This window comes from Pagrus major, chromosome 21, assembly GCF_040436345.1.
Source record: "Pagrus major chromosome 21, Pma_NU_1.0".
NCBI classification, from domain to species: domain Eukaryota; kingdom Metazoa; phylum Chordata; class Actinopteri; order Spariformes; family Sparidae; genus Pagrus; species Pagrus major.
In genome coordinates, this window is record NC_133235.1 from 26,331,154 (window position 1) to 26,347,526 (window position 16,373).

Below are 16,373 nucleotides of genomic sequence, written 5' to 3' on the forward strand. Positions count from 1 at the left end.
ATGAAATGTCCATAAAAGATATCACTTAGTCCGGGGTCATCACTTTACTTAATGATAGGATTGGGTCCCTTAAGGCATTGGTTGGTTAATTTCTAGGGGTCGCCAGATGGTTGTGGAGACATAATAAAATAACATAATTTAGACTGGAGAATAGTTTTCACATTACATCGCCTGCACCAGCAATATAATTTGATTTCAAGGAGACATATTATGCTCATTTTCAGATTCATAATTCTATTTTGTGTTACTACTAGAATAGTTTTACATGTTTTAGTGCTCAAAAAACAAATCAGTTTTCTCATACTGTCCAGTGCAGCAGCTCTGTATTCCCCCTCTGTCTGAAACGGTCTGTTTTTGCTCCTGTCTCTTTAAGGCCCCTTTGCTCTGATTGGTCAACTCACACACGCCTGAGCCAGGGGGGGAAGAGGGGTCGTGAACATCTTCCTGACTTATCTGGAGGATCACGACTTGAAAAACATTGGGAACCAGTGCCTGCCGTAGAGAATGAAACCTGTGGGTCAGTGGGTGAACCGGCATCCTACCCGTGACTTCTCCTCCAGGCGCGTCATCATGACGACAGAGGCGGCCCGCTGCTCCCACACCATCCTCCAGAAGTCCCCGAACGTCTCTGCCAGCGGCCCCTGGGTAGCGATGTAAGCATTCTGCTTCCTGTAGCCATCAATGTAGTTGGCGTTGATGTAGTCACTCCCCAGGATACCTGTGAGCGAGACACGAGTGAGGCGCTCCCTAAACTGCAATCTGCATAAGCGACATAATGAATTAACCTCCACGTATGACATCAAACAGCCTAACGAACTGTGTTGTTTCTGGCGGCGGCGGCTTCCAGCTGATGACTCGCGGACGACAGCAAACAAACAAGACTCTGTCGGCGTGAATTCATGAGCTCCAGATCAAACCCATTCTCCCCCTTCTTGTTCTGGAGGAGCGCTGGCTGCACTTGAATGCACCCGCGCTGTTTGTCAGTCTCATGCCGCTGCACACAGCCAGGCATGGGCACTGCTTGCACTTTCAGTTTTCATCCATCATGCAGCCCCCCACCAACACACCCACACACACGTGAATAAACACACACCATCTTTGTGTTCAACCCCCTGAACCACACACATGCTCAGACTCTCCTTTTATCATATAAACATCTTCTTGAGCTTGCTGATCCTCACCTTCTATTGGCGCCAGGATGACCCTGGTGTGGTCGTACGCTATGACGTTAGCGTAGCGGTTTTTGGGCTTGTTGACCTCCAGGTTTGAATGCTCCCAGGTGAACTGCTGACTGGGATCGATGGACTGGAAAAAAAAGCAGCAAACACACACACGCGCGTTAACAGTGTGTGGAGGCGTATTTACCAGTGCATTTGAGGATAATGGAAAGAGAGTGCTCCGTAATGCAGAGAAGTTACGCGTTAAATTGCGGCGCTGAATAAATCATGAACATATAGTCTGCACACAGAGATACAAATGTTAAATAAGATCTGCTTTATGAGCCTTAACTGGCTTAACATCTGTAAACAATGAGGATGTCATCTATTTACTCATATGGAATAATAATGTGTTTCTCACCTCGTACTCCTGGGAGAGTCTCAGGTTGTCGTTGGCTTTCAGCAGCTCGATGTGCTCAGCCAGCTCGCTGATGGGGATGGGAGGATGGCTCATCATTCCTGCGTGACAACGAGGGGGTCAGAGGTGGCACGCGACTTCAGCCTAAACCTAAATCACTGCGGGTCAGCATCACTCATATGCAAAGACGTGAAGATAATTATCCAATCAGAGAACATCACATATCATTAAGGAACCCAGTGAGGCAGAAAATCAATTTTGATCCATGTGTGAAGACAAAGTGAGGCGAGTGTTGGTTGTTTGTAAATTGTTTTTCTTTGATAAATTGCTTTCTCTGTGATCAGAGGAGCAACGACTCAGAGAAAACAAACACAGAGCACTAATTAGGAGGGCTGTGCACACGCACGTACAGACACACACACACACACACACACACACACACACACAGGAAGCAACCTATGCTTCCTGCAGTCGTTTCTTTTCACAGCTGGAGCGAGAAAAGAGAGGTGATATCGCTCCTTTGTCAATTCAAAAGGCAAATAGCTACAACAATGAATCAAAGCGATGCATACAATCCATTTAATGCCAAAGTCAGAGTGTGTTTCGGCGTTTTTCTCTTATTGTAATGTACGTCGATGCACTATGCAGAGCGTTTAAGTCGTTCTGCTGCTACAGCTATAAAAAACAGGCTCATATCAACGTTTACTTTCTCCTGCAGCCTGGCACCGCAGCGCCCACAGGTAATCACGACAAAACGCTCCTGTCACGACCAAAATGACCTCGGATAGCATCAGCCGGTTTTGTTGGAAACAAATTTAATCTCTGCCGAGCATTTCAAAAGCACAAATCTCAGGGGAGAAGAAGTGGGTGAGCTGGGAGCTTCAAGGTTGCAGCCACATGAGAGTAAGAAAAGATAGAATAGAAGAGCCGAGGCGCTTTATTCTGTGGGTTTCACTTTGCTTCCCAGGAACGAAGCAAAAAGGAGAATTCACACCTTCATCTATGGATTTAATAAAATATCGTTTGAATTTTATATATCCTGGCAGGTTAGACTAAACCTTTCTCCCTGGCGACACATTTGCCACCTTTTCAACAACTGTTAGGCAGCTATGAGCATGAAAATGCAGCGAGAACAGTGATTGAATTCCTCCAGGCCATGCGTGTTATTAGGATGTTGTTAATTTAATGGGAAGAAGAATTGAAAGCGAACCATTATCGGCTTGGTTCCACTACCAAAGCGGCTGTGTTGTTAGATCTCACTCGGCAGGGGGGCGGGGAGCGTCAGAGTCCATGTAGTTACTTCACAGTGGGGTTTTGGTTGGTTATTCCTGCTAAGACAGAGTCGATTCCTTCATAAACGATCACAGTTACCCCACCGCTCGCCTCTTGATGTACCATTTTGACCATTAAATCTGAATTTGAAACATATGAGAGCGGCGCGGTTTCTGTCGCTCCTGTCTGTTTGTGCTGCCTGGCATGTGGACCGTGGGCGAGCGGAGATGATCAGATTTTGTCACACCGTCATGACTCAGCCGTGACTAAGCACTGACTGTGCTACCTGGGTGGCGGCCATTTTGATTGTGGCTCTTGGTTGTGATGCGGAGGAGTGCTTTTCACAATCTTGTCTGCATAATCTCACCGAAGTTATAATTGGTCGCATGAATATTTCATTATCCAAAGATGAGCAATCGGAAGTATACTTTATTATGCAAATAGAGAGCCTGTGTTTGGGTGTGTGTGGGTACATGCTTCATACCGGGAGTCTGGAAGTTGATGCGTCTCATCTCCACGGGGTCGGTCGGGTGATGGGCCATCATCTCTGCGTTGCTCAAAAGGCTCTTGGTGCCAGGCTCGGAGTCCTTGCGTTTGCTGCTCACACACCAGTGAGTCAAAAGAGCAATTAACACATGCAAACAAGCAGTGAGAGAAAACCAGACGACTCACTGCTGACACATCATTAGCATTGCTACTTGAAACGAGTAAATAGCGCATTAACAGATATGCTGTTTTAGAGCTTTGTACAAGTTCTCCGTGCAGCATCTGGTGTTGCGTAATTGCTGCGGGTTAAAGCGAACAAAGTGCTTGACATTGGTTTAATCTCACCTGTCAGGTTTGCTGCTTCCAGTGAAACAAGAGCGAGGAAGGAATAATTAGAGGAAAGAAAAGGAAGGAAACAGACACATTGTTAGGGAGGGGAATCAATATTTTGCATTAGTATTCAAAAGCTTGATGGTTTGCAGCAGATATCACAGTCTTACAGCTGGGCCGGGCCGCTTCGTGGCTGTCTGAGGGGAGCACAAACTTCTAAATTGGAACAAATTTGATGAATATCGGACTGAAAGTTGAGCATTTTGTGGGGGGATAGCAGGAGATTAAACAGGCCCGGTTTGGGAAATATCAGTGGGAGCCGCTGGCAGAGTGTAGCAGGATGGAGAGGAACTTAAGGAATAGAGCTGGAAATGATTTCTTACTGTCAACAAATCACGAGAGACCAAAACTAACATTTAATTAAAAGAGTATTAACAAGTATTGTCTGTGTAACCTCAGCATTAGATAGTTTGTTCTCCCCTCCATTTTTTAAAGACTAAGACAGTGATGATGAATAAGGGCTTGAGCGACAGACTGGTGCGTTCTTTTTTCAGTGGATTTACTGACGTTAAAAAGTCATAATCTCAGCTGATCAACTATCTGTCTCATGGTTTTTGGCATTTCGTGTCATAGAATGCATCCATCCCACTCACTTTTTGTAAAGGAGGATAGCGATGACGATGCAGATGATGAAGACCACGGCCAAGACGGGTCCGACCACCCAGATCAGGCCATCGCCTGCGTCCAGGGGCTGAGGGTCTGAATCTGGGGCAATGACGGGGTCGGTGTAGGGGCTGGCCACGTACATTTTCTGTAAACAAACACAGGCACATGTTTAGGAAACCCCTAAAGGAAACTGGACATCTTTTTCTTTTTGTGTGTCTATTTTAGAGATAACAGATTAAATCATTTCAGCTGTAGCAGTATGACTTTTTATCAAGGAGACGTGTGTGTTTTGGTATTTCTCAGTAATTTGTTTCATCTCAGTGGACAAAATATTACGCAGCATTAAAAAGCAACATATAAAGAATGTACCAAAGCTCATTTGCATTTAATGTGTTTTATAATGCCTTTTTATTTGCTCTGAGGGACTTCTAAAGACAATCCCCCGGAGCTGAAAGTGCACCCTATAAAATCTAATAAAAATAAAAATCTATCCTGTTGTTGTATATTTAAGTCTATTCCAATTCGAATGCACATATACAAGCAGCGCACAGGGCAATATCGTTTCCACTGCCACAGTAGGCACACTCACTCTTTATTATCGGTGGTGATGGAAGTACGTGAAGGTTATTGCCTTTTGCTTACACCACTTTGACTGGCGTGCATTTTATTGTTTTAGCAGCGAGGCCTTATTGATTACAATGTATAGTGACAGCCTGCAGGAGAGAAACGCAGGCAGCGGTGGAAGGAGGGAGTGGTTATAAAGGAGATGTGACACGGCGGCTGTTTTACCCCGGTCGTGGAGTTGAGCTCCGCCAGGATGAAGAAGACGTACTCCTGCCCTGGGTCTAGAGCTCGGTTCTCGAAGCCGCCGTAGTCCAGCTGGTCCCCCAGGGTGAAGAAGGCTGGCAGGGTGGCAGGTGTGAAACGGGCTGTGATGTAAGCACGGCGCAAGTCCACCTGCTTCTGCTGACGAGAATCCCTCTGCCTTTGACTGATGTCTTTTAACAGCTGAGAGACGGAGCGAGGAGAAAACACGGACAAGAAAACTGAGTCCTTCCAATATCTGTGACTAATGTTTAAACACTGATATTGAATTATAAAGGGTAAGCTTTGCCAGGAGTTCTTAGCAGTGTGTGTGTTTATAGGTCTTTCCCTCCTTCCAGGCACAGACATCAGTGGCTGCTGTCATTGTTGTGGTTCTCACCTCCTCTAGGTCCATTTCATCTGGGCTCTTGAGGTGTCTGATGACGCCGCGGGCTCTCCTCAGCGGAACCACAACAACATAAACATTCCTGTGGGAGCAGAGGAGGACAAACAGCATAACACCACTGGTACAACAGCAAACCTGTCTCAAACTATTTTCACGTTTTCCTCGCCTACTTGTCGCACTAAATACTGTCTCCACCATCTTATCAGGCAGGTAGCGTTATCATCATTCCCCACATCTGGACTATCTCAAACACTAACAACATCTGCAACTTCAATCTCACTTGACAGGACTGCGAGTTTCCAGAGACGGCAGGATGATGGTGACTGTGGTCTCGGTGTCGCGGGCGTGGTCGATCTCGGGGCGGCGGATGGTGATTGGCGGGGAGGTCTTGGCGGAGATGCGGTGGCGAAGGCCTCCCATGTTGCCCTCCGGGGCAGTGATCTTAAAGTCGTAGCTGGTGTCAGGCTGAAGGTTTGGGATGACTGCCTTTCTCAGACGAGCGTCCACCTCCATCTTCTGTCGGTTGTACTCCACCTGGAGGACGGGAGAGGGTTAGTGAAGTTAGAAGGAATTATTTACTGGATTTATTAACTGGAGTAGTGAATGTTTCCATTGCATAAAGACCTTATAGGATACTTTTTTTGTAACTGTAAGCATCAGTTGTTCAGTAACTGTAACTGACAGACCATCTATGTTTATTCATGTATTGAGGGAAGGGCAGGTACAGTTTGATGTTTTTCCTCCCTTGCTCCTTTTCAGTCATAGAATGTGAGTCAGTTTATTTATTTTCTCGCTGGAGTTGAGCTGAATTAATAATAATAAAAAAAAAAAATCAATGAAGGAATTTTTTACTTCAAAATTGCCCCAATTGACACCATATTTGACAGAAAAAGTTTATCATATTTCCCAAAAAGTTGTGCCGGTAAGCTGATTTTGTTAACTTTGGACAGAGCCAGGTTAGCTGTTGCTCCTTGTTTCCAGTCTCAATGCTAAGCTAAATTAGCCGGCTGCTGGTGCTAGCCTAAAATTTTGCATACAGGCATGTGAGAGGTTCCTTTAGGTGAGAAGCCTGACACCTCTCAAATATCTGTACCACCATCAGCCAGTTAACTTAGCTTAGCATATAGACTGGAAACAAGGAGCAACAGCTAGCCTAGCTCTGTCCAAGAGTTACACAATCTGCCTTTCTGCACCTCAAAAGCTCACAAACTAACACGTTTGCAGAAAATGGGTTAAAGTTACATCATGTTAATTAGTAAGCTCAAAGGTGCTGGTTGGACTTTGTTATATATAGTTAAAATAATTCATTTTCAGGTAACTTTTCAAGGCATTATTCCATGAGATTCTACATGTTAGTGTGGCTCCGTCTTTTTCCCAAAAATGCCCACTTCATCGGTAGAGTCAAAGCATTTAGTTGACGCTTGCTTCAACAAAACTCTTTTCAACTGTCAGCCTCAAAAACAGGATCAAAAAATATATATACATACAAAAAATTAAAATATACTACACAGATATGATAAGCACATTAAGAATGGTATGCTCAGCATCTTAAGGATGGTCAAAGTGTGCTCTCAAGGCTCCCGAACTTCAACTAAATGATCTAACATAGGACAGCATATACCTTTTAACCAATCAGAAGCCAGAGCTGACAGCAGTCTTAATTGGTGCTAATTAAGCATGCTGTGATAAAACCATGGAGCTGCTTATCCTTAGCAAATCAAATAGAGTAAAAGATAAATTATTTACAACTATTTTTCTATTGTGTAAATGGCTCTTACACCACACAAGGCAAACATCCCACAGATGGATCAGAGGGTGCTCAAAGTTCAAAGCGTCCACAGTGGGGAGTAAAAGTCATATCGGGGCCATGCATACTTAAAAATACATAAACTCATGATAATGTGAGGTATTATGATTGGAAGCATCTGGGGACAACATAATACGCTGTGTTATGTTATAAATTATCTCAAGGAATGACCAGACTAGGCATATGTTACTACACGTGTACATACAGTAAAGCGGTAGGGGTTGCTGCTCTCTGGGAACTCCCACGTCAGAAGAACGCTGGTCTTAGTGGCCAGATTGACTGAAAAGTTCCTCGGCACATCTGGGAAGCAAACAAAGAAAAAAAACACAGTCACGCGTGGTGAAGCGGCATTCAGATCGGCGGCTCCTCTGCTTTCTCACTGCAACACCTGTAAAAACTGAGGACACGTCAGTCAGATCTGTTACTGGGGGAAGAAGTCATGACGGTTAGGAGGATGGGCAGGTGATGCGGAGAGTGGATGGCGAGAGTAAGTAAGTACAAGTATCAGACAGAGCGGCTGCAGGAATGTGACATGCCACATTCTCAGAGTGTTAGGTCGTGTTTGTTAGACTCAGAATTCAGCATGTCAGCAAAGGCTTTTGGAAAAAGGTGAAAGTGGAGGTCTATCAGATAAAAAAGCTTACCTGCAGATACAGCAGCAGACGCCACACTCACTTGAACTCAGACTGAACACTTACCTTGTGTATTAGATACTGTATACTCAGCCCTGTATTGACTTTTACCTGAGGGTTTGTGATAAGCAGTGCTCTCGAGGCAAACATCCATTAACATTCAGCCTGCTCCCACTGGTGGTGAAGGGTAGGTGATGAAGGTATAAGTGAGTGAGTGGAGAAGATTGGGGGGAGTAGTCGTGTTCCCCTGGACTTTGCAGTTCTTGGCCTCTCTGAGGTGCATGGGTAAAAGGCCGACCTGTAAGAACTGGCCCACACTTCGTTTAGTTTAGTGTATCGGAGTGAAATCCACATTAAGGGGAGATGTGAAGCTGCACCAGTGCTTACAAGGTGAAGGGTTGTTCCTGAGGCCTGAGGCCAGCCCTACCTGTTTCAAAGGCCAGGGTTCGGCTCCCCACAGGTGGGCTGAAGGGGCCTGGCCCTGCCTTGTTGTGGGCTCTGAGCTGCACCTCGTAGGCTGTGCTGTGATTGAGGCCCAGGATGGTGTAGCTGGATTCACGCGCTGGTACTGTGATCAGCCATGGGAGAGAAGGAGGGGCTGGTAAGGATGAAGGGCCAGCAGGGTCAGCAGAGGGTTTGGGGCTTGTAGCCTCTTTGTAAGCTACGGTGTACTCTGTGATGACACCGTTGCACTCGTCTGGGGCAGGGGGCAGCCAGGAGAACTGGAGGGAGCAGCAGGTGGCGTTAACAAAGTCAGATATTTTGGGGTATCCCACGGGTGGGAACATGGGAACTGTTATTTCTTGCTGCACTAAATCTCCGTAGCCTGCTCGGCTCTTCGCAGAGAGGACAAAGACGTAGGAGGAGCCTGGGGAGAGGTTTCTGACAGTGAAGTTTTTCTCCCGATCGGTGAAGTCCACCGTGGTGTCTAAAGACGTATTCTTCAGGCCAAACTGTAGGCGGTAGCCCAGAATTTGCAGCGGGGGCCCCCGGCTATCGGAGCCTGACTCAGAGCACTCCAGAGGAGGAGCCCACCGCACCACCACTGACGGACCCGATCCTGGACGCACCCAAAGAGAGGGGGGGCCGGGCACTGCAAACGACAGCGTAGGCAGCAGAAAATCAATGGGAATACATATATAAAAACATATATCATGTAGATCTTGTACAAGAATTAGAATTGATTCGGCTGTTTATTTACTGCCTGCTCCTGGTGCAGCTTACTGTTAGATCAATTCTTGAGTATGTTACTAAATCCAGTGCACTGAACTGTATACGTGGCATATGCTTACCAATCCCCAGGGTCTGCACCAGCTTGGCTTTGCTGTGCGCTCCATCCCCTTTGGTGGTGTATGCCGCCACTGAGATGGAGTACAAGGTCTCTGCTTTCAGAGCTCCCAGGATCATCTCCTGTGGAGGAAAACACAAAACAGTGACACATCACATTACTGCGAACAAACAGATTTCTTCATTACCTTTCTTTTTGGTTATGCATCAGTAGGAATTTATCAATAAATTACATATCAGTGGCTAAATGAGGATTTTATGACCGTCTCTGTGTATGTATTAATAGTGCACTCATTTATAATGAGAAGAGGATGGGTAGTCTGCACTCACATATTGAGTCGAGTCATCCTCCTCCATCTTATCCCGGAGACGAGACACACCCCGCAGGCAGCCGAGACAGATGAGAGTGAGTCAAAGGACAAAAGGGGAGAGCGACGACGTTTAATGAAAAAATAAACGGCCTTCATTGAATCATTTAAATATTCAGCCGTGACGTCACCTGGGACTCGTCCAATAGGAGGTCTTTGATCCGGGGAAGGTTTCGTGATTCACCGCTCTCTGCGTGGTTGAAGTGCACCTGGTAGCCACGGATCTGGCCTTGCCGTAACCGTGGCAACACCGACCGCCATGTGACCCGAAGTGCAGAGGAGTTCAGCGGCTGGACGTCGACCTGACGAGGGGGTGCACCGGGAACTGAGCACACGCGCACACACACACACACACACACACACACACACACACACACACACACACACACACACACAAATGCAGAAGTAATTAAGTGACCAACAGTCTAGCCAGTAAATAATCAGCTGAACAATCAATACTGATTAGGTCTGATCTACGGCCCTCACTCTTACCGTCCTCATCAGTTCTGCACAGCGCGGGCAGGCTCTCGGGTCCAGTTCCCTCTGCAGTGTAGGCTGCCATGCTGATGTTGTACCAGCTCCATTTCTCCAGCCCCTCTACCACTGTCTGCCCCTGCTGGGCCGGGATAGGCAGCCCCTGCACCTCCTGGCCCTGACCTCCGCCTCCTGCCCCAGAAACTCTCTGGTATCTCAGCTCATAACCTGCCAACTCGCCATTCTGGCCCTCCACTGGAGGGGGCCTCCAACTAACTCTCAGCGAGGTGGAGCTGGCACTCTCGCAGGACACACCCTCGGGTGGAGCGGAGGGCTCTGATTGGACAAGGGGCAAGAGGGGCAATTGGCAAAGAGTTTAGGAGAGACCCAAGAGATTGGGGGTTGAAAAAGCAAGAAGGATAGAAGATAAGGATAAAAAGGAAACAATAAGAAACTGAGGTAAACTGAACTGAAAGAGACAAACATAACTCTGGCATACAAAGCGAGGGGTGACCACATAATGTAAAAGCATAATGTTGGGCTTAGAGCCTAATGAAATAAACCAGAGACGAGAGTATCGACCCTGAGTGGACAACTTAATTACACCCAAGGAGAACGTGCATCTAATAACCAACGATTACATCTTATCCTTTGGCCGTGGCTCGTGGCATAAAAGGATCCAGATTTATGAATGAGACACAGATAAAAGTATTTCTCACTGAAGCAGGGATGTACAGGAGCACGGACAAATATACACATTTCAGAACAGCAGCCCCCATGGTGGCATAATCCTTGAGTCCTTGGGATAATAGAGTGGTCTGAGACTTTCCACTGCGGACTAGGGGAAGGTCTTCACAGAGGGAAGAAACAAACAAACTAAAACAGATCTCACACAGCGCAGAGAGGATTTAGGAGGCGGGTTAAAAAAAACAACCAAAAAAAAACAAAAAAACAGGGAGCCCGGGAGAGAAAGGCACTCAGACGGATATTGAAAGTCAGGCTAGAGTGATGAATCGTAGACGAGAATTGAATCAGAAGCAGGCTGGGATATTTACTGTAACAAACACGAGGACAGAAAGCCAAACATCGACTTCATCACCACAGATTTCTGAACTGTTATCACTCACCCTATAAAATGTTCCTTAAACAGCACATACACACACACACGCACAAATACACAGACACAGTGGCGAGCCCAGCTGAGGCGTGCTTGAGCTCGGGAGTGTATAGCATGTGTGTATGTGTGGGAGTGTAATAGTCATAGCTGACAGGTTCAAGTATCTATCCACTCAGCCGTACAGCCACTGTTCTGTTGGCCTCGGGGGACAATCTAGATGTGCACCAAAGCTTGGCGATAACAAAGCACACATAACCTCCCTGGGAAATGAAATCTGCTGCATGAAATAGTCTGCTTATCTGGCACCTTCCCTTTCCTGAACCCCCCCTCTCGTCTTCTGCCACCTCCTCCGATGTACCACCTTGGTGTCTCTTTCTTTTTGAAGGTAAAGAGAGAATAGCAGACAAGCTAAAAATGTTTAGCACACTCAGGTCTGAAAATAATCTGGTTATTAATACACTGATACCCCTTTTACACCAACATGGAACCGGTTCTGTGCATTTCATTTGTACAGTTCAGAGCTTTTCGACCAAAAAACAAATCGGTTCATCGCTTCCAGAACCAGAGCCATCATGGTAGAAAAGGGGTCAATATGAACCTTTTGTGTCTGTAAATACTTTACAAAAACTTACCACTGAAATGTCACGGTGCCATGATCCGCAGGACTTGGGGCTCTTTTCTCGATCTCGACTACTTTATTAATTCTTTCCCTCGCACCATTTTCTCAGTTTTCTCCCCATTTTCTTTTCTATTCCTTCTTGAAGGCAGACATGAAATGATTCGATATGAGCTTATTCGACTCTATCGCCGCTTGTGAAGGAAAAAGAAAATAGAAAAACGGCGACGAGGGAAAGAATCCAAGTTCAGAGTTGGATAAAATACAGACTGACCGGCACTTACCTGTCAACACAGCGGGCCAGCCACCATCCTTTAATGCTCGTCGCCACTGGCTGCTAGCCAGTAAGTGGCAGACAGTTTCGCCCTTTCAAAGACATTAGACACTGATAGAGTGGAAAAAGTGAAAGGAGGGTGAAGAAAAGGAAGAGCGAGACATTAATCGGTGCTCCATCTCCATCTGTCATGATGCTTCGGCTGTGTAAGAAAGCGAGAGGCTGAGCGGAGGAAAGAAAGGCACAGTCAAATGTAGATGGATGGATGGGAGGGGGTGTTGGACAGATGGGTTGATAAATGAGATAGATGTGAAGATGCTTCCCAGGTTTCACCAGGTCAGGAGCTGAGGACAAAGCACTACAAGCTGCGTGTGTAGAGGACAAAATATTTGAATAAAACATGTGCACAACACTCACACATAAAAACATTGTTTAATTAACATTTATGGCGTCTCTGTGTGTGTGAACCCAGTGGGATGGAGACGTACTGGCTTGCGACGTCCTCTGCACCAGTTCGTTGGTAAAAGCTCCGATGCCTTTGGTTGAGATGGCGGCCAGGGAGAAGGAGTACTCAGTGTTGGCTTTCAGACCCTCGACTGTGTAAGAGTTTCTCGGCCCGAAGGTCAGCTTCTCCTGCGAGAGAGAGAGAAGAAAGGGGAGCAGAGGACAGGACGAGAGGGGAGTGAAAAGAAGACATTAAAGCAGAGTTGGAGAGAAAAAGAGATGAGGACTGTCACCGGACGCCTGGGTTAATCTTTTTAACTTCCTCTTTTATCCGTCCTCTCATCCCCTCTGTCTGGTTAGGAAATCTACTCAGCAGACAGATTTATATTAAAAAAAAAGAGTAAGAGGTCTCACCAAGCTGCCAAACTTGACAGGTTTGTAGAGCAGCTCATAGTTGACGATGCCCTCCTTGGTGTAAGCAGGTTCCCAGGTCAGCTCGATGCTGGTGTCTGTCACTCTGCCAACTTTAAATTTGCCTGGTTGGCCTGGGACTGAGGAGGACACGCACAAACAGTCAGCCAGGTCTCCGTCTTATCTAAATATATATGTTTACTTCCTCAGCACAAATTAACAGTAACAAATGAGTTTTATTCTAACTAAATACATTCTCTCATACCAGTATTTTGTGTTTAATTTTGATATATTTGATAAGTTAGTATGTGCAATTAATAACAAGACACTTTTTGATGTATTTGTGGGCATCTCTGTTGGTCTTAACAGCATTTTAATCCAGTAATGATTAATCATTAACACCCCTAATCCTTCATTTTAATTTCTGCATTTAATCCTTTAAAGAATGTCTGATTACGTTAGCAGGGTTATTTTCCTCTCTCCTGGTTACCTCATTACTTCAGAGAGTTATGCTCTTTCTTTCTGTGTCGCAGGTTTTGTTGGTTTTACTGTAATTGTTCTTGGAAAAGTGCTCTTGAAATAAAGTGTATTATCATTAATGATATCCCTAATAAGGGAATGGGAATTATGTTGGCGGCGTAATGCTCATGTCAATCAAATCTGATTAAACCACTCGCAGAGTTTTGTTTGCTAGTGTGAGATTATAATTAAGTCACTGCTACGGATGTTTGTTTTTGTTACTTTAGCTGTAATAGTTCTTTCTTTCTTTCTTTCTTTCTTTCTTTCTTTCTTTCTTTCTTTCTTTCTTGCTTATTAATTTTCTGATTAAAGTTGTTCTGTTATATTTCTGGTAGATTAAACGCTTCACAGAAGGCGACACCACTTTGAGCGTGTCAAAGAAGTTGGTTACAGCATATTAAAAGCATTTGCATGAATGTAGGCACACATCTAATCAGATCACTTTATTAAACTGTAAAAAGTTTAGTTGGAATCAGAATGACTTCAAATCGAAGATTCACACAGATCCATGTGGAGTATTTGGCATTTTATCTGTTTTATCTTATTTATTTGAGTATATTTAGATTTTATTCTCTATTTTATGTTTCTCTCAGTCAGTTCCTGCTCTCGCGCTGAAACTATTGTTTGCAAACTGTTTGTTCCTTTGCGCTGCTGTGCCAAACTGAATTTCTCCTAGTCAATAATCAATAGAGGTACAACTTATCTTATACAATCTTATGTTATCTTAAGAAATATTGTCCATGTAACCACAGTTAAGGTCACAGAAAAGGTGGTTTGAAGTCATAGTGGAAGCAAGAAGGAACCAACTGACCCATAAATGCCCAAACCCTTGCATTTTTGTGCAGTTTTTAGATATTGTTATTCCTCTTAGGTCCTGGGAAATGAAAGGCTTTTTAGGGACATCTCATGGCGTAGCAGTAGCCGGAGCTACACGAGAATTTAAACCAGTAATGCCATCAGAGTAATCACCTCTACGTCCCTCCCTTCTCATAAAACCTCCGACAGCAGCTGTCACAGCGACATGAGCAGTGGCGAGGTACGAGGGACATGTTTGGCTCTTAATCCCTGTTTCCTTTTCAGAAGTATGCACAGCTCCGTCCCGGCAGGTGGAATTTATTCATTTTAAAGCAGTCATATTTCCTGACAGGTCAAGCTTATTCGCAAAAGCATTTCACAGTGGATTGCCTAACAAACTTCACGTAAGTCACTCAAATAAGCTACTTAACAGTTTGTATACATGCACACACACAAATAATGAGTCATTTGAACTCCGCTGCATGCACACAGCCGCACAAACAACCACTTCTCTCCTGCACATGAATAAATGAAGACCGTTACTCGGATGTTATTTATGCACCGGCATGCGAGGTAAATGCGATAGCTTATACAAACTAATGATTATGTTGATGCACATTCACATTCACAGCCACACAAAACACACACACACTGACCTCCAGGCATGACTTTCACATGGACAGGGTCCGAGAAGGGTCCGTCCCCCACAGAGGTGAAGGCCAGGACCTGGATGGTGTAGGTCTCCGAGGTCACCAGGTTCTGGATGGTGGTGATCACGCTGTCCTGGACGTTGTGGATCTGCCACTCGTTCATGGGCCGGGACGGATCCATGGTGTAGTACACACGGTAACCTTTCACCTACAACAAAGGGCCGGGTTTTAAACTCAATCCATGGTAATCCATAATACCATCTTTCAACACAACTTCATTACAGCAAAGGTCATCATCTGTGAACGAGTTTTAAATCCAGATGGTCGCGTGGATTCGTTTGTTCGCTGTTGTTAGAGGTCGTTGTCACAAGGTGATGACCTCGCGTCGTTGTTCACTTGATTGATAAATCTCAGAAGAGTTCAAATAAAAACTGTCTCACACACTCATACTGTAATGCTTAAGATATAATCACTATACCTCCTCCTATGGGGGTTTGTTTATGGGCAGTTCAGAGTGTAATCCTGCTGCCGTGCCATCGCCATCACCCTCCACCTCTACCACCTCTCCTGTTATTACTCTTTAATATCTATAATCCCCATATGCACTCAATTCAGTCGTGTACTTTTATGAACCTACCGCACGGTTAGGTAGGCCAGAAAAGGAAAAATAGGCCTCAAGAGGGAGTGCTCTTAACTTAGAGAGGACAGTCCAATTACCTTTTCTTTCTTTAGAGGGTGGGGAAAGTAGCGAGGGAGTTACAGGAGGGAAATCTCCAGCAAGACACAATCCCTGCAAAAGGACACGAACCTGCACGCTGGAATAAAACTCCCAGTGGTGAATTTTATTAAAGCTTTATCGTTTTAACCTCGTGCGAGATTGATAATAAGTTCAAGTTAAATGTTATGTCAAATGTGTGGGGCATACACACTCCATACCATCTCACTACTTGTTCTGTTTTAGATATATACACAGTAAAAATGTACGGCTTTTTAAATAATTTTGGAACAATGTACTTCAGTTTTAAAAGACAATAGAGTTCATTTTTACTCAATCAGTCACTTTATATGTTCCCATTAATGTGAAAAATAAAAAATAAGTAAAGATTATGTTGAATTATAGTAAAAACTAAAAATTTAGGGGCTGAATGACTATATGTGCTGAACGTTACTTTATTACTTGCAGACTTGAGCTGAGAGATGCCCGAGGGTGTAAGCGGTTTTTATATGTTTTAGTTTTGGATTATGGGAAAAAAAATCTGAAAATCTGGATGTAGGATCTGCGGGCTGTCACACCAAACACTGTCTTTAACGACTTTTGTCTTATTCAACACATTATAACGAACAGACTGGCTTCGCAGCAGACAATTACCAGCATGTTTGGAACAATTTGTCTGGAAGAACAGAACACCCACAAAGAAAACAAACTGCATGTTTTCCTCT

At 44.9% G+C, this 16,373-nt stretch overlaps 1 protein-coding gene across 1 annotated transcript in view; it reads right to left on the bottom strand.

Annotated features, from left to right (window-relative positions):
• LOC141017074 (receptor-type tyrosine-protein phosphatase S-like) overlaps positions 1–16,373 on the bottom strand; it is a 56,687-nt gene that overhangs the window by 7,985 nt on the left and 32,329 nt on the right. The window contains exons 10-27 of the mRNA XM_073491692.1: positions 14,940–15,141; positions 12,973–13,109; positions 12,603–12,747; positions 10,126–10,443; positions 9,765–9,958; positions 9,596–9,622; positions 9,271–9,388; positions 8,406–9,071; positions 7,552–7,646; positions 5,820–6,073; positions 5,534–5,621; positions 5,119–5,337; positions 4,317–4,474; positions 3,679–3,693; positions 3,332–3,444; positions 1,579–1,676; positions 1,173–1,305; positions 543–721 (exon numbers count right to left, since the gene is read on the bottom strand). Coding sequence (XP_073347793.1) covers positions 543–721; positions 1,173–1,305; positions 1,579–1,676; positions 3,332–3,444; positions 3,679–3,693; positions 4,317–4,474; positions 5,119–5,337; positions 5,534–5,621; positions 5,820–6,073; positions 7,552–7,646; positions 8,406–9,071; positions 9,271–9,388; positions 9,596–9,622; positions 9,765–9,958; positions 10,126–10,443; positions 12,603–12,747; positions 12,973–13,109; positions 14,940–15,141 — 3,159 coding nt within the window. The remainder of the gene's footprint in view (positions 1–542; positions 722–1,172; positions 1,306–1,578; positions 1,677–3,331; positions 3,445–3,678; positions 3,694–4,316; positions 4,475–5,118; positions 5,338–5,533; positions 5,622–5,819; positions 6,074–7,551; positions 7,647–8,405; positions 9,072–9,270; positions 9,389–9,595; positions 9,623–9,764; positions 9,959–10,125; positions 10,444–12,602; positions 12,748–12,972; positions 13,110–14,939; positions 15,142–16,373) is intronic.